This window comes from Syzygium oleosum, unplaced genomic scaffold, assembly GCF_021117445.2.
Source record: "Syzygium oleosum isolate NSW1041296 unplaced genomic scaffold, Sole_v2.1 Sole_v2.25, whole genome shotgun sequence".
NCBI classification, from domain to species: domain Eukaryota; kingdom Viridiplantae; phylum Streptophyta; class Magnoliopsida; order Myrtales; family Myrtaceae; genus Syzygium; species Syzygium oleosum.
The window spans coordinates 5,030,222-5,048,164 of record NW_026607509.1 but is presented as its reverse complement, the minus strand read 5'-3'; the positions used below and the strand labels follow the sequence as shown (position 1 = coordinate 5,048,164).

Below are 17,943 nucleotides of genomic sequence, written 5' to 3'. Positions count from 1 at the left end.
TTGGGGAAAAAGACATGCTTTAAACTACATTAAAGGCATCTGTGCCAATGAAACATTGACTCAGCTCATGCTTCTGGATGTTACTGTCAGACAAAAAAGGCAAGTTGAAATATCTCTTCGATTAAATGTTTCCAATTTACTGACTGCTAACTTGTACCGTGAAGACATACAATTCTGCAGCTTTCTACTTCCATGAAATTGGGATCACTTGCTCTGCTTGGATGCAACTGTGCGCTGGACAGTGGAAACACCGTCGACAAACTTCGTGCGGAACAGAACGTTAGCATTATTGAACATCCCTTCCTTCAAAGAAACAACGATAAACTGCAAGATAGTAAAACCAAAATCAAGACAGGTTGCAGAGACTGGAGTAAACAGCGGTGGCAATGATATCTGCTACAATATGAGATCGATTAATTGTCAAAAGTACATTGTGCTCTGCAAAAAAGTTTTATTTCCATTTATTTGTCTTACTGGACAAAAGCCCATGTAGCGGACCTGCCTTAATAGAAAGAGGCTTGATTTGGGAATAGATAAACACTATTTACTATGCCCATATAATTCTGCAAAGTGTTCTGTTATTTTCACAATTGAACCGAAACTCGGTTCCATTTACAATCTAAACTTTTTATCCATATTTACCATATCAAAAGAATTCAAGTTGCCCGACTTCAATCATTGATCTTGACAAACAAATTTAGGGTGCGTTTGTTTCATAGAAAACGTACCGTTTCTGGAAAATGTTTTCCCGAAAATCATTTTTTAGGAAAATGAGTTCATTTTTCGGTGTTTGGCTAAAACCTAAAAAAAACTCGGAAAGTATTTTCAGTTGTTTGGTGAGGAAAATCTAATAGTGAAAATTATCAAATTTTTTTGTATTTTTTAAATTATTTCAAATTATTTGTTATTTTAAAATTATTTTTATTAAGAAAAGAAAATAAATGAATGTTTTCCATCTCAGAAAGAAAAGAAAAAGAAAAATAAACAGAAAAGAAAAGAAAAAAATATTAACAAATTCCAGATAAACAATTCCAGAAAGTGTTTTCATCTTCTTAGACAAGGGAATTGACTTTCCTAAAAGTAAACGTGATATTTGTATTGACCGGAAAGTATTTTCCGTTGATCAAATTATTTTCAGATAACCAAATGGATGAAAGTCCAGAAAATACTTTTCGAGAAAACACTTTCACCAAAACAAACACATCCTTAATGTGCACACCATACACCCCTCCCACGACCAATTCTGAATCTCTCGGCATATACGTAAGTTTCACTTAGAGGAGTAATTGTATAGTAAGTGAGACATGCGCTGTTATTCTATAAATATTAACAGTTACGGCTATGTTCATGTATAAAAGATGCAAATAAAATTTGTCAATGCAATTATCTTCACATTTTCGCCTAGGCACCAGACTGAACCTCCAACTCCCCATATCATCTAAGCCACCTATAATGAGCATTCAGGTTATCCTCATGATTTGCATGCACGTTATGCTTGTCTCCTGCCAAGAAGTTTTTGTACCTGGGAATGAGGAAAGTGAGTTTTAATCATCCTTCCAATGTTCTGCGTGTGACTTAAATCAAGTGCTGCATCAACCTGTCAGGTATAACCATTTGCAGATCATCAACAAAAAAGAGACCAAATGCATATGAAATCACGTCTTATAACAAAAAAACCATACCTCATCTAGTATATACAAAGGTGCTGGTTTGAAGAGAAGCAGTGCAAGGATTAGAGAAAGAGCAAGTAGAGATCGCTGCCCTCCACTCAGTTCTGATAGGGACTGCTTCCAGACGCCTCCAAATGCAACACGAACCTCAAGCCCATCTAAGAAGCTGCATCCTTCTGGAGGCTCAAGTTTTGCTGATGTGCCAGGTAACAGGGTAGAAAATATTGATCCAAAGTCACTGAGAAGAAAATGTTGACAAAAAATCAGGAACGCTAAGAGAATTAGATGTATCTTAAGCCATAAACCCATAGAAAGCACACAAGTAGCGCGAAATAACTTACTTGTTAACCTTAACCCAAGTAACATTTAGTGTTTCCTTCTTCTTCTCATCTAGTTCTTCAATAACCTTCTTTATCTTTGATTTGTCATTCTGCCAACGCCAGCTAAAACATATTAGAGTAAGAAGAAATCCAAAACAAAAGCATAATCAGGCAGACAGACAGCAACTGACCTCAATAATGTTTTTCTTGGACATCAACCCATTATATTCATCTTCTGCTTTCTCAAACATTGCCATAACTTTCTTGTTTACTCTTTTCTCAAGCCTTCAAATACAGAAAGATGCATATGCAATCAATTTTTTAACTCAGAGTAAACAAGAAACACTAATGTTCCTGATGAAGAAAAGAAATGCAATTGCAAAGAATAGAAAAACTTGATCAAGCGTACAAACTGAATAAACTTACCCAGATTGCACAGATTGTAATTTTTCCAGTTCCTCGCTTGCTTTGTATGGATCACGAGAAGCAAAATCATAATCAGTTCCACTTCTTCCAAAAAGCTGCCTCTCAGAAGCAATCCAGGCGTGCTTCTCAATCATTTTTTCGACCTTCAGAGAACAATCTTTCTGTTCCATTTCCATACGCTTTACCTGATAGAGGGAGTGAAAGGCAGACTCTTTAGTATCCACAGTGGTTAATTTTTACTCCAAGAGAAGCCGTTTGCACTTTACCTCATTTTCCATCTTCTTCTTCTCAAGATTTGTCTCGCTAAGTGCAGCTTGAAGCTTTTGCTGCTCCTTAACAAAGCAACTTATCTGGGTATCACATTCCTTCAGCTTCTGTCGGATTTGATTGAGCTCCACCTCGGCCTGTTCATGAGTCTTCCTTATAGAAGCAACCTGCAGAAGAAGATATAAGTTGCCATTCTAAACAGCTATAGATTTTCCAGAAAGTATTCTTTTGTTACCTTGGATTTCTGTTCCTCTACATCAGAAGCTATAGCATTGATTTGACTTTGTAAAGAAGCTAGTTCACCCTCCAAAGAAGCACGTTCCTGTACAACTGCTTCCATTTTCATGATGAGCCTCTCCTTTTCATTTTCATGCCCCTATTAACAGGCATGGTCAAAGAGGAAGCATTCAATCACCAAACTCGGAGGAACCAGAAGAGTCCATATTATTGATCTAACTGTTGATACTTTCATTGTCGCATTATCTCATCCAATTGCACACAAAATCCTATGCCATCTAGAAACAATCGATTATACGAATGTTTTCTCTCATAAATGATAGAATACCGAGCTGTCACAGGTAAGCGCATGCCTAGAATTGCGTGAATCCACATTGTGAAGTCAAAAGAATAAAGCCCACCTTTAAATCCTTTGACACCGATTGCATCTGGGTTTTTATTGCATTGATACTATTTTGCAACTCCTTAAGCCGGCCTTCCCGATTATTTGAATGCTCTTTAATAGATTTCTCAAGCGACGACACTGCAGCGACACAGTTCTCATACAATATTTGCTTTTCTTTGACCGCAGACTTTGATTCTTCAAGTTCCTGCTCAATCTTCTTCACTAATTCGCCAAGCTACAATGTGCATAACAATCACAGTTTCCAACATTAGAAATATAGGTTTCATATTTCAAATAACAATATTATTTCCATGGAAAGCAGAGAAAAGAACCTTATGATGCTGATTCTGCTCAGCCCTACTCTTAAACAAAGAAAGGTCATAGGACTTCAGCTCTAACTGTGATTTGAGATCCAAGAACTTCTTTTGAAGGGGCGACAACTCAGAAATCTGTAGTAAATGTTAGATAATGAGAAAAGCTAAAACCCGGGACCATAAGATAATATAATTTGGGTTACATGCACAACTAAAAGCCATAAAAAGAACAAAGCAGAATGGTACGTATTGAATCAGCAAGACAAGATCTGCTCCAGTAAAATAGTTCCATATTTACTGCAGCTTTTGTGACGTTTCTCACATTTTTACTAGATTTTACTAGTTCGAGGACAAGGTGAACCACTATAGGGGTTTCAGAATCCCAAAAATAATCTCTTGCACTTATTCCAACGTCGGTTTTGAGCTAACATAGCAGACCGTTAACAATTAAAAATGCTACACAAAGTAATTTTCTGCTAGCGTCATGTAGAAATGCAAAATAGGTATTCGAGGTCTACCTTGGCTTCGATCGCCGATAGCCTATTCTGATGTATAGCAAGTTTTGACTCAGCCTCTGCCAAATCACGAACATGCCTCAACAAGTCACCTCCACCCCTGCACCACGCAATGATATTTAGCATGTGGCAACTCTCTTCCAAAAAGAATAACACTGCACGTTTGACGCATTGTAACAGAAACAGCATCCATGCACAATAAATAACGAAAATAAGCAGACTAGGAAGTTACTTGCGGCTTCCACCGGTTAAAAGACCGCCTGGCTGATATATATCACCTTCGAGAGTGACACTTGGAGTATGAATCTCCTTATTGAAAGTTACCTGTGAAGAACGCAACATGTAAAGATCATATTCCGAATATCCTACAACAGAATAATAGAATTACTGATGACAATTATCAGATCGTAAAATGTTTCAGGAATTAAATCAGGTTAAGAACCTAAACCAATGTTTCTTGCAGGGAAGTACAGTCTACTGACTACCAAGTAAAGAAGATGAAATTCTAGCAGGACAACATTTTCTTAGTTCACTTATGCCTATTCAGGTAGGATATGTGAAGCTGTATCACAAACTTATGAGCACCTCAAGTCACTTACACAGAAAGGGAAGACCAATAGACAAAAAAGTCAAAAAAGAATTTGACATCATCTTTCTATATTCATTAGAGTCAGTAGATATTTGATGAACAAATTGGGGGTCCATTTTATGAACCACCTAACGTCTCCTAAAGTATATCTCTTCTACTTGAACCATAGTCAGAGTACATCTAGAAAACATATTTTAAAAAGAATGATGCCTGCCTTTAGAAATTATGATCTAGAAACTTACATGAAAGGACAGTAACAACTCAATGAGGCTTCAATAAATAATCGAGTTCATTGTGCCTTTGAAATTGGGTTGCCATAATATACCTCTTTTGCAGCATCTATCGTTTTGCAGACAAAACTTGATCCAAAGACATATTCCATTGCGCTCTGCAATAAAAATCAACGACCTTAAGACAACTGATGAAGTGCCACAAATGAAACCTCTTGATAACAACAGACATATCAAACTTATTGATGAAATTGACAGTCTATAACGAGCATGTGCGTAAGCACCTTCAATTCCTTGTCATAATCAACTAATGACAGTGCCAGTTCTGCATTCTCCTTGCCAACCTGAAAATGTAGAATTTGTCTTCGTTAATGACCTAAAGACAGACATAAATACCTTCATAGATAAGCTTGTATTGCATAAATTAGCTCAAACAGTGACTGACCACTCTGGCAGCAGCATGCTGAACACTAGGCGACACAACATTTGGCTGGATTTTATTTAACGGTATGAAAGTTACTCTTCTTTGAAGATTTCCATTTTGTAGCAGTTGTTTTCCTGTATTTTCCGTATCAACGACAACACTATACAACTTTCCGCCAGCTGCGGCCTGCAAACATTCCGACATGTGAATTGATTGGTCCCTTATGTAAAAACGAGAACTTCAGAAGAAGATGCCACTATACTATTATACAGCTCCCACCTCTAAGGCAGTCATTGTTGAGCTATCCTTCACTTTGAATAGTCTTGCAACCACACCTTTCACTTTTGATCGATCGAAATTCTTGATGGGATCACGATATGTAAAATTAACATTTGCTAACCGTGCTGAAAGAATCCCTATGTCTTCTTTCAACTTTTGCACCACCTCCAACTCCAGCGCACGATCCTGGAAATCATTTGAGGAGACATTTCAAGACGATATGGAAGGAAGACACAGAACTAGTAAGAAAATTCACAGACCTTTTGAAGCGCTTCCATCTCCCCCTCCTTATAAGGAACAGATTCTAAAGCCTTTTGAACAATTTCAACATCTCTTATTCTACTATTAAGTTCATTCTCCACAGCAACAGCTTCCTCATGCTTTGACAATAGTTCCTTCCTTTTCTCCTTCAGCTCTTTTTCCCAGTGGGCTATCTTTGTTTTCAACTGCTTCAATTCTGTATCCGCCCTTCCAACTGCTATTTTAGCATCACCTAGCTGGTCCTCAAGGCACTTTTCCTCATTTCCACTGCTCTTTCCAGCAAGGATGCCCTATTCATGGTAATCGCACTTGTACATCATGGTTTATGATTGCAGAGAAGGGACATCCACGTGCATGTAGGCATCCAGAAAAAAGAATTACCAACTAATTACCTGGTAATCACTTTCTTTCTCATCCAAATTCTTCAAGAGTTCCTCGTATTTGCTCCTAAGACCGACTGTCCCTTCTTCAGCTCTTTTGACAGCAGAGGCACTCTCTTCCACAGAATGCTTTAGATCTTCTATTTTGCTAAGAATCTAGTACATCAGGAAGTAAATAGTAAAAATCGCTAACCAATAATATGAAAAAAAGCTCATTTTTGCAAGTAGGCACAGCTACAAAATGGCAACTAGAAAAAATAAAGACTTTGCATTAACAACCGATATACCTTATCAGAATTCTTTTTCTCAGTCTGAAGGGTGTCATTTTTGTTATTGAGAATGGACACTTCCCTCACGAGATCTCGAGCAAGAGCATCTACTTTGTCTGACATCGTCTTTACGTTCCCTCCCATACTGGCTTCCTTCTGTGCAGTTAAATCAGATATCTTCTTCTCCAATTCCTGTGATTCCACTTGCATCTTCACTTTATTTTCATCTAGCTCGGAGATTTTGGCCTTTATCTGTTCGACACCGGAGACCGCATTTTCCCTTATCTTCTCAGCTTGAACGTAATCATAAGCAATGCAGAACCTCTTAAGTCGATCTAACTCTGCATTGCCATTTGCCCATTGCATGTACTGCATACGTTCTTTCCTTAACTTCTCCAAGGCAGGCAAAATTTCTTGGTCAAGTAGCTTATTTATCTCATCAACCTTGATCTGCTTCTTCTCCAGCGTTTTTAGCGCAGCCTCTTTCTTTGTCTCGTACATTCTGGTACCTGCTGCCTCCTCAAGCATGGACAAAATCTCAGGAGGCTTCATATTTAGTACCTTAGTGATGCGCCCTTGCATAATGAGGAAGTGTGGGTTGTTAACATTGAGCTGTACTGAGTGAAAGAGGTTCTGGACCTGACTAGGTTGGGCAAGCTTTCCATTTATGAGGTATTTATTCCTTCCACCGACAACGATCTGCAGAACAGGATAACTTATATGCTCAAACATCCTGTAGATACTCACTCATCTTAACAATATGCACGGGAAGGGGCACACTTCAATATCAAATTTCTCAGAAATTGTCAACGAAAGCAAAAAGGGTCAGCATGATGTATTGACTGGTGCTTTTCTTTTTGTTTTCTTGATCAAAATAGGTCACTCAAAATTGAAAGAACAACCAGATAATAGACAAAACTAGACTTGACACCATCTAATTCGCCACTAAACTCCCCACTGCAACTCACACTTTAGTTTTCCCCCATTTTGAGACAATGACTCATATCTTCAGTCAAAACCAATGAAGTTCCCACGCCGGTAACCCAGTTTCGGCATCTCACTCCTGAATTTCAGCTAAGTGATTAATTTAGATCCCCGAATGGTTTTATACACTGCATAATTATGTGGAAGCCACTGCCACTCCATCTAAATGCCTAAGCTGATAACCGGAGGCAAGGATTAGTAATTTGAAGTGCTTCCCGAACAAAACCAAATTTCCACGACCATCACGCACCTGCCGCGTCACGGTGATCTCGGAGTGGTCCTCGTATCCCAGCGGGCTCCGGCCCCGATCCGAGTTATCGAACACGACGGAGACCGTGGCCTTGGTGATCCCGGCCTGGCCTTGCTTGTAGACGAGCTCCTGCAGGTTCGCGGCCCGGACCTGCTGCAGGTTGGTGATGCCGAGCACGAAGCAGATGGAGTCGAGGATGTTGGACTTGCCGGAGCCGTTGAGCCCGGTGATGGCGTTGAAGAAGGGGTCGAAGCCCGGGACGATGGTCCGGGTCGCGTAGGACTTGAAGCCCTCCAGACAGATCTCCTTGATGTGCATGGCGGCGTTCGATTCTGCTCTTCGGGGAGGGGAAAGGAGCAGAACGAAAGCCCTAGCTGGAGCAACAGGAGTGAGAGAGGGACGAGACCGTCAGGAATCGGCCATGGAAGAGAGCGATTTTTGGAAGGAAATGATGAGATTTTCTCCTACCGAGATTTGAGGAGATCGGAGAGAATCGGACGAAGAAATCCGGAGAGATTGCAAGACGAAAATGAGAGCAGCAAAAAGGGCGGGAAGTTGATTCTTTTTGAAAGGGAGCGAAGCGGGCTGTCTTAACTTACCATTGCATTGGGGGAGAAAATATTGCCAATATGTCCTCGAAATGGGCGGAACATTTGAATTTGTCCCTTGAATTCAATGATGTCTTAATTTGACCCCTGAATCAATCAAAGTTTGCTTTCAATTCAGCCCAGACGAATGCTATTTCGAACCTTTTTCTTTTTCTTGCGGGTGAACAGATATTTTCGAATTTGGGGAAGATACGGACTAAGATCCAACTTAAGGATTGCCCGATGCCTTTGATTTAACCGCTTCATGGTCCGAAACATATGGAGGAATAAATTTTGATTTAATTATTCACATTTCTGGCTCCATCGGATACTTAAGCAACATTAGTAAAGATTGAAGTATCGAACTCAAAATTTTTAGTTCATGTGTTGTCGTGAACCCAAGAGTTAAGAATAGCAAGTCAATCCACATATGTGTATCGATATTTGTAAATTAACATGATATATGAGATAGAGAAAGTGTATTCTTTGAATACATTATGATTCCGTGAATACCGATGATTAACTTGGGAAAACTATATCTAATACCATCACACAATTATCAAACTATTCAGGACGATGAGAGTAACGTAGCCGAAAGGCATTTGATGCAACTTTTATTTATTTAAAACATTTTGTTCATAATGTTTAAGGCAAATCTATATAAATTATCATGCCAAACCCTTGATGCTATATCTTTGCTGGCCGACGAACTCCATAGCGTGATATTACGGGTGTCTTAGGCTATACAATCATGGGTTTGAAATTGCTAGAATAATTAAATATTAAACTACGTCTTCATCAAGCTGTTAGATGAAAAGTGGTTTAATATTTAATTATTCTAGCACTCTCCCTCGTGCTTAGTCTGGTCTTTTTTTGCCTAATACTAAGCGTTGACATATTTAATTGAGGAGGTAAATGGAGCCCGAAAAGATTTAAACTCAGAACCTCCAGCTCTGATTCCATGTGAGATTTTGTGGGACTATTACCATTGTTGAAAACAATCACAACTACTAGTAACCGATATCGAACTAAAGTCTCAACTTCCATCGCATTGAACCCAAACCCATAATCACCTTCAACAGCGACCACCCACAGCAGCTGCAATGCAATAACCCAACCCAACTCCCATGGTCCCCCACGTCCCGGCACCCAATCGAGTCCTTGGCTCGGTCTGAACTAACACTGCCCTCCCAATGTCCATTGTATTTGCCCCTTCAGAAACCAATATTGGCGCCGGACTCCGCTGTCCCAAAATCGCATCCCTTGTGATCTTCATCGGGGTCAAGAAATTAAAGGGCACGACTTCCTTCGCCAATTGAGCCTCCATCCTCGATACCTTCTCCTTTGTCTTCTTAGAAATCGCCTCGACCCACGGATGAGACCTCCCCAAGCAAAACGGGTCATCCTTGATCTCCTTGTTGATCAATTCCAACACCCTCTTAGCATCACCCTACCAAATCCAAGTCCGGCTTCCTCAACTCAACCTCGTCTTTGCTCACATCAACCAAAATGAACTTCACATCACGCAGTCTTTTTTACTCGCTGACATCACGAGTCACCACCCACCCACCCCACCCACCTCGAGTACCTCCCACTTCCCATGGCGGACCCGAGCCCGAACCTGACCGGAGCCCCGACCCGGATCAAAGGCAACGCCCTCGCCGTGAAGTCCCTGGACCGGTTTGGCGTGGACCGGATGTTCGGCGTCATGGGCATCCCCATGACCTCCTTCGCCAACCACGCCATCGCCCCGGCGAGGCCGTGGACGCAGCCCGGGCCGGAGACCGTGAGGAGGACGCAGGGGTGGCCGGTGAGGTAGCTGTAGGCGGAGGCGGCGTACCAGGGGCAACGGCGCGGTTGACAAAGCGCAAGAGGTGCCGTTGCACGTTAAGAAGTAGATATTGAGATCTGGATACGACGTCGTACCTTCTTTTACATTCACCCATTTTGCCCATGGAAAGATTCATCGCCTTTTTATCAATCGATAAACAAAACGCGAAGAAACAGGCATGGGACGAATTCCCATTAAGTTCACATACCGCACTTCCACGTAAGGAATGCCTCCCAGTCCGTGGATTCTTTTCAATTATCGGTGCCAAAAGGATAAACACGCATGGGTGTTTTTGGAAGAAGGTCAGATGAAGACTGAGATATCATTCTTAAAAGAACTCCGCCAGATTAGGAGTGAGATAATGAAATGGACCCCCCTCAATTTGGGGATGGAAAATGAGCCTGCTAGTTAGAGTGTCGGCTTCCACTTCTCCTGAAAACCGAAATGCAAAGTGTATCTACAGGCAAGATGCAACTTCCCCGAGCAATTCAAGAGAATTACGTCGTCCGTCTTGTCATGGATAAGCTTTGCCTGAACGACGCATTATGTCATGGTTATTGTCATTCAATATTTTTATCAGTTAAATTCGTAGCTACGTACCTGTCGATTCAGGGACTTGGAGGAGACTCTTGGGAGAAAACCTTGGTCGGACATATTTCCGGTATCTCTTTCCCTCACCCTTCCCTCTCTACCTTCCAAGGATCTTTCGAATAGGACTCGGAGTTTTTGGAATTCACCCACCAGATTGCGGCTTGGGCCTTCTGGTACCGGTGATGGAGAGCCTCCCGTGACAAGCATGCTGGAGCCACATAGACCGGCTCAAAGTCACCTCGTAAGCTTCTCAAGAGTCTCTCTGCTTCTAGAGTTTTGTCAGTGAGAATTGAAGGATGGTGAAATTGGCTGGCTCAATGCTCTTCAACGGCGAACCGGCGGTCCCCAATTCCTTTTGTAGCACTGCACCTGCGGCATAACACCCATTTCACTATACTTAGTCAATAGTCAATATCGGACAAAAAGGGAAAATTAAGCTACCCTTTGTCTTGCTCATCAATCAGAACTGTGGTGTTGATCTTGAATGAGCAGTATTTCCGATCCTCGTTCTAGCTAGCTTGCCAGCGCATATGAAAAGCCACTTTATCGTCAACGTATTTCTTTCAGTCCAATATGATATCCTTTAAGAGTTTAATTTCTGCTTCGCATGGTATGCGGAACAAGGAAAGATTGCATCACACGGGGGAATACGACTCTAATGCAATGTACAAAGCACAAGAGTCATTTGCAGCAAGAGGTGCCGTTGCACGTTAAGAAGTAGATATTGAGATATGGATACGACGTTGAACCTTCTTTTACATTCACCATTTTGCCCATGGAAAGATTCATCGCCTTTTTATCAATCGATAAACAAAACGCGAAGAAACAGGCATGGGACGAATTCCCATTAAGTTCACATACCGCACTTCCACGTAAGGAATGCCTCCCAGTCCGTGGATTCTTTTCAATTATCGGTGCCAAAAGGATAAACACGCATGGGTGTTTTTGGAAGAAGGTCAGATGAAGACTGAGATATCATTCTTAAAAGAACTCCGCCAGATTAGGAGTGAGATAATTAAATGGACCCCCTCAATTTGGGGATGGAAAATGAGCCTGCTAGTTAGAGTGTCGGCTTCCACTTCTCCTGAAAACCGAAATGCGAAGTGTATCTACAGGCAAGATGCAACTTCCCGAGCAATTCAAGAGAATTACGTCGTCCGTCTTGTCATGGATAAGCTTTGCCTGGACGATGCATTATGTCATGGTTATTGTCATTCAATATTTTTATCAGTTAAATTCGTAGCTACGTACCTGTCGATTCAGGGACTTTCGAGGAGACTCTTGGGAGAAAACCTTGGTCGGACATATTTCCGGTATCTCTTTCCCTCACCCTTCCCTCTCTACCTTCCAAGGATCTTTCGAATAGGACTCGGAGTTTTTGGAATTCACCCACCAGATTGCGGCTTGGGCCTTCTGGTACCGGTGATGGAGAGCCTCCCGTGACAAGCATGCTGGAGCCACATAGACCGGCTCAAAGTCACCTCGTAAGCTTCTCAAGAGTCTCTCTGCTTCTAGAGTTTTGTCAGTGAGAATTGAAGGATGGTGAAATTGGCTGGCTCAATGCTCTTCAACGGCGAACCGGCAGTCCCCAGTTCCTTTTGTAGCACTGCACCTGCGGCATAACACCCATTTCACTATACTTAGTCAATAGTCAATATCGGACAAAAAGGGAAAATTAAGCTACCCTTTGTCTTGCTCGTCAATCAGAACTGTGGTGTTGATCTTGAATGAGCAGTATTTCCGAGCCTCGTTCTAGCTAGCTTGCCAGCGCATATGAAAAGCCACTTTATCGTCAACGTATTTCTTTCAGTCCAATATGATATCCTTTAAGAGTTTAATTTCTGCTTCGCATGGTATGCGGAACAAGGAAAGATTGCATCACATGGGGGAATACGACTCTAATGCAATGTGATAATGAGAAAACATACCGATTCCGCAGTTCCTTTCGGCGCTCGGTGTACGTCCGGTAGAAAGGATCGGCCTCGATTTTGACACCTCTAGTCATCGGCGACTTCTATAAGCACTGACAAGGGCAGAACATGAGTGCTGCACGCCAAAGGTGAATGCCGATCCCCGTCATTGTCTTCTTCCAGTTTATCTGCCAAAATACCATAGCCTACCGGTTCTGAGTCCAAAAGGGGCGAACGGAAGCTACCAAAAACCGAATTCAAAATCGAAGACTCGTCCGTAAAGAAACCTTCTTCTTTAACCACCGGGGTTTGTCCCGGTGGCCACCCTTCCTACTCGGGAAGGGAGAGGTGGGGAGTTCGATTCCCCACCTTCTCGTGGGGGGGCCTAGGGGTAGGGATGTTGTCGTTGTGAACAAGTGTCAATCATGACCCCATGATGGGATCCTAGTGAATTTTCATATTAAACATATGCTAGGCTTGGCTCCAAAATGTGATCGTTGTCGTTGTGAACAAGGTTTACGCAACCGGATCTATGTCTAAACCCTGGCGTATTTTAATATAAACTATAGCCAGTGTGTGAATACTGGCTCTGCTGCCGGATTCATTAGCATCGAAAGGACGAGCAGAAGAAAAAGCTGGAGCGTGGATTTTCTGAGAAGTCCATAGTGGTCTGCTTTCACTTATTGCGGGGCCATGTTTATTGGTCGGATCCGTTCATCAGGGTATGCTAACCGCTATTCACTCCTCAGAACAAACTGTACTGTAATATGGACTGTTTTTAACAGAAGACAGTTACGTTGACCTTATTTGATTTTGGTCGAATCCCGACTTCTTTCTGCTTAAAGTAGCCCCAGGATCGAACTAATCAGTCGGTGCTATTTCGTTGTTCCTTCTTTGTATCTTCGGCAGAATTTTCTCGTGGAAGAGAAAGTACAGTGTAGATCAGGCATGCAAAGGACGCGGAGGGTTATACGTCATGAGACTCGTCTCTTCGTCTTCACCCACACAGTGGATAAGTCAATGGTATTTCGACCTCAGTAACCACTAACCACTCACCTAACTTCCAGATCTTATTCGCCCGAATCTCTCTCTCCGGCATGCACGCACAAATGAAGCGACATACCCCTATTTGGAGGAAGCGAGGAAGAAAGCATAAATTCATAGCCTGCCCCAGTAATGTCCAACACTCCAAATCAAGATTATCTTTTCCAGGAAGTTCATTTACAAGAGACCAGAATAATAGAGACATATCAACATACGATATGGGGGTAGAATTTGAATCAACCGCGTCGAAAAAAGGAGAAGTTAGGTAAGTCAAGAGTCGATATGGCTGGGAAACGACAAGAAAGAGAACGGCCACGATCCACACAAGCTCTTAGGGACCGATCATCATCTTCTTTCTTGAAAGACAATACCGCAATTCCTGCACCAGGAAGTCTCAGTTGGAGGGGTGCAGCTCAGATCTCTGTGCTCTTTCCATTATCGAACGCAGAGAATTGGTTAACTACCACGCTTACACAATTAGCACATTCGGAAAACAACACGAGAACGAAGGCGAGAAACAAACCGCCTAGGAGACTCTTCGGTTAAATTAAGTACGAGTTTTCCTTCTTGTTCAAATCTTTGGTTTTATATGATGCATACTCTTATTTAGATATATAGGCAGGATAGCATAAGGGTTCATGAGAATACATCGCGGGATTGTGTTTAAATGCTCTTGTATACTTCCTCGGTCCCTGGATTGGGTTCACATCTCTCCATGTGTTTTGAGTTATTTTGCTTGGTAATTTGGGGCTGTGCATCAACTAGGACAAAATTTAAGCGAACCATAACCCTCGGCTTCAAACCTTACATAAGCCCTCCACTCATCCACTACAAATACGCCAACCCTCTCAATTTATCCCGAAATCTCACATCATTAACTTTGTAAAAATTGGCATTTCAATTTCCGATTCCCGGAAAAAGAAAAGAAAAGAAAACTGGCAAAACCCAAAATCGAAACAATCTATTGAGAGATTAGCAACCAGGCAAATGGAGGCGTAAAAAGATGGCATCTCCATCGGTAATCAGCTGATGCGAAGATTTCGTAGGAACCATGACGCAGGAAAACACAACACTTGTTAACAGCAATGCATATTACGCGATAGACAACCATTCTTGAACCTCAGCCCTTACATTATAGACAACCATTCTTGTACTATAACTAAGTCAGCACCTTAAAATACAGGCCAGAGAGGATGGCAAGCTGCGCAAGAAAGCAAGAACTTTGTTGATAAAAGCAGTCATGAAAGAGAGCATCGTGCTTACTCAAAATATCTTAACCGACAAATCGGGCAGTATTTTCACACCCCGCAAAACTCCCTGGATTGATTGTAATGCTCTTAGTGCAGTTGTCAGTTTTGTATATTCCTACAAGTCGATCCGCAAGCTCAAACATGTTGTTTCTGAGGCTACACATAGCATAGATAAAACATGAATATGGTGAGTTGGGAGAACATTGTCATATAAATATATTCAGTCGGTCTCCAACCCAATGTACCTTATGATAATGAACTGGGCATCCTTCGTCCAATCTTTCACATAGTGTCCCACAATAGAAACATTTTTGAAGTCTGACAAATTATAACGCGTACGACCAAGGTTGGAACGGGGGCAAAATAAACAGCATGCCAAGAAAAGAAATGAACTCTGGAATGAGCACTGAGTACCTAGAGCAGCATCGATTTCGTCCATCACATATAGCAGAGTAGGTTTGTAGTGATGAAGGGCGAATACAAGAGCTAATGAACTGAGAGTCTGAAGATTCAAAAGGGGAATTGTCATACCGACACGTAAAGCTTCACAAAATAAGTGGGGCAGAACAACTGTGTTTTCAAGTTACCTTTTCCCCACCGGATAAGTTAGCGATATTCTTCCAGCTTTTCTTTGGTGGCCTGACGCTAAAGACCACACCTTCACGGAAGGAATCCAAAGAGTCGACCAGTTCAAGTTCCGCATCACCTCCTAGTGTGATCATCTATTTTCCAAAAAGATTAGGATCAGAAGGAAAAGTACCACCGGTGCTCAGGACCTAATATAATTTGGAAGGAGAGCAAATTTGCAAGAACAAGAACATGACGCACCTGCCGCATCACGGCAATCTCGGAGAGGTGCTCGTAGCCCAGCGGACACCAAGTCGCTTCCGTATTGTCAAAGAGGATGGAAACGGAGGCTTCGGTAATCCTAGCTCGGCCTTCGTTGTAGACGAGCTGCCGCGGATTCGCATCGGTGCTGCCCAGCGCGAAGATGATGGCGTCGAGAAGGTTGGACTTGCCGGAGCCGTTCGGGCCGGCGATGACAGTGCAGTCCCGATGGAAAAGCGGGAGGGTGGTCGGGGACCCGTAGGATTTGAACCCCACCAGAGAGAGTGTCTTGATGCGCATGGCGTTCGATTCTAGGGGAGGGACGGAGCTCGGACCCTGCAAAAAAGAGAAAAAACAGACAAAAGAACAGAGAGACGGAGGAAATTATTAGAATGACAGAGACAACAAAAGAAACCAGAGAGAGAGAGAGAGAGGAAGTCGAAGACCGAACGTGTGGGCGCGGCGCCTGAGAAATGAGGTACGAGAGAAGCTGTGAGGTTTTGCGGGAGGAAAAGGCAATGGAGGAGAGGGAAGTCAGTAATGCATGGGAAGAAGAAGAAGAAAAACCCGCATTCACAGAGCAATTTCTGCTACGGATATGTACTCTGCTAACCCACATGCGGGCGGATATAACGGAGACTGAATGTCGTTACCCACGTCACCCACCCAGGAACCGCTTGTGACAGACAAGTCTCGAAAAACAGAGCCAGCATTAAAAGAAATAATCCCAAAAAGGCAGGACGAGCCTCAGAACAACAACATGAATCGGCAAAAACGTCTCCCGTCTCCCGGCGATTCGGTTCCTGGGCTTGCAGCCAGGAAGCCCACGGGTGAAATGACAACATTATCCCTCTATGGGTGATATGCTACGTTCAGGCAGAAAATGGTCGTCAGTTTTGGGTTTCAGCCTGCCTTTAGCCGCCTCTGCAGTGCCCAGGCGGGCTCGCTAACGCTAACGCAACAAAGCCAGAGCATGACGTTTCTCGCTCTCTAAGGGGAGGGGAGGGGAGGGGAGCGCGTGGGAGGAGGCGATGGACTTGGTCCCATTCGTTTTTTGAAAAAGCGCGTGGCCATGTGCGCCGTGCGAATGAACGCTAACAGAAACACAAAAAAGAAGAAAGAACAGAAAAGAAAGGGCAAACGCTGAGGAGATTACAGTGGTGGTCGCGTGGGGCAGCTACATGGATGATCGGGAGTTCTTTTACTTTGTCGGATATCTCCTTTATGTCCCTACCCATATTGGCATCCCTCTGTGCAGTTAAATCAGATATCTTCCTCTCCAGTCCCTGTGATTCCACTCGCATATTCAGTATATTGTAATATAGCTCAAAGATTCTTTCCTGTATCCGTTCCGCATGGTAGACCCCCACATTTTCCGCCACATTTTTCCTTATCTCCTAGGCTCCAACGTACTTTCGCTCCAACTCTGCTTTCCCCAGTTCCCATCGCGTGTACTGCACACGTTCTTTCCATAACTTGTCCAAGGCGGGCAAAGTATGTCGGTGAAGAAGCTCATTAATCTCATCAATCTGGATCTGCTTCATTTCCAGCGCTTTTGATTCGGCCTCTATATCATCCATTGGGATATCTGCTGCCTCCACAAGCATGGACAAAATCTCGTGAGGCTTCATATTTTGTACCGTAGCGACACGGCCTTGCCTAACGAGGAAGTGCGGCCTGTTAACGTCGAGCAGTACTGAGCGAAAGAGGTCGTGGGCCAGACTAGGTGGGACGCGGTCCCCATTTATCATATATTCATCCTTTCCGTCGAGAGTGATCTTCAGAAGAGGATAACTTATTGGCTCAAATGTCCGGTAGATACTCATCTTAAGTATAGGCAACGGGAAGGGGCACAATCGAAACGTCGAATTTCTCAAAGAGCGTCAATAAAAGCAAAATGGGTCAGCAAGACGTATCGACCGTTGCTTTTCTTTTGTTTTCTGGATCAAAATAGAAAGAGTAACCAGATAATAGAAAAAGCTAAACGCTCGACACGGTCGGATTCGCCCCCGAACTCCCCAGGGCAGCTCACAGTTTAGTTATCCCCCATTTGGAGGCACCGGCTCAAATCTTTAGTTAGCCCAACGAAGTTCCCCAGGACA

At 42.8% G+C, this 17,943-nt stretch overlaps 2 protein-coding genes across 2 annotated transcripts; both read right to left on the bottom strand.

The window, feature by feature from the left end:
• LOC115664430 (structural maintenance of chromosomes protein 2-1-like) lies at positions 1 to 8,337 on the bottom strand. The gene is made up of 20 exons (XM_030586361.2): positions 7,801 to 8,337; positions 6,585 to 7,265; positions 6,310 to 6,453; positions 5,917 to 6,207; positions 5,657 to 5,842; positions 5,399 to 5,563; positions 5,238 to 5,297; positions 5,049 to 5,111; positions 4,367 to 4,458; positions 4,138 to 4,234; positions 3,638 to 3,754; positions 3,322 to 3,540; positions 2,919 to 3,059; positions 2,683 to 2,850; positions 2,417 to 2,601; positions 2,182 to 2,275; positions 2,012 to 2,100; positions 1,683 to 1,908; positions 1,523 to 1,597; positions 1 to 324 (listed from the first exon to the last, which is right to left on the bottom strand). The coding sequence occupies exons 1-20, from the start codon at positions 8,116 to 8,118 to the stop codon at positions 205 to 207; spliced, it is 3,531 nt and encodes a 1,176-aa protein (XP_030442221.1). The 5' UTR covers positions 8,119 to 8,337; the 3' UTR covers positions 1 to 204.
• Positions 8,338 to 13,895: 5,558 nt separating this feature from the next.
• LOC115669712 (structural maintenance of chromosomes protein 4-like) lies at positions 13,896 to 15,742 on the bottom strand. The gene is made up of 4 exons (XM_056303013.1): positions 15,601 to 15,742; positions 15,428 to 15,515; positions 15,259 to 15,331; positions 13,896 to 15,169 (listed from the first exon to the last, which is right to left on the bottom strand). The coding sequence occupies exons 1-4, from the start codon at positions 15,733 to 15,735 to the stop codon at positions 15,037 to 15,039; spliced, it is 429 nt and encodes a 142-aa protein (XP_056158988.1). The 5' UTR covers positions 15,736 to 15,742; the 3' UTR covers positions 13,896 to 15,036.
• Between the last annotated feature and the right edge of the window lie 2,201 nt (positions 15,743 to 17,943).

Coding starts and splice junctions, on each gene's coding strand:
- LOC115664430 (XM_030586361.2), bottom strand. CDS start 8,118: ATGCACATCAAGGAGATCTGTCTGGAGGGCTTCAAGTCCTACGCGACC. Junction 7,266..7,800: donor AGATCACCGTGACGCGGCAG/GTGCGTGATGGT, acceptor CCTGTTCTGCAG/ATCGTTGTCGGTGGAAGGAA. Junction 5,298..5,398: donor AGCATGCTGCTGCCAGAGTG/GTCAGTCACTGT, acceptor CTACATTTTCAG/GTTGGCAAGGAGAATGCAGA.
- LOC115669712 (XM_056303013.1), bottom strand. CDS start 15,735: ATGATCACACTAGGAGGTGATGCGGAACTTGAACTGGTCGACTCTTTG. Junction 15,332..15,427: donor CGAAATCGATGCTGCTCTAG/GTACTCAGTGCT, acceptor ATAATTTGTCAG/ACTTCAAAAATGTTTCTATT. Junction 15,170..15,258: donor GCCCAGTTCATTATCATAAG/GTACATTGGGTT, acceptor TGCTATGTGTAG/CCTCAGAAACAACATGTTTG.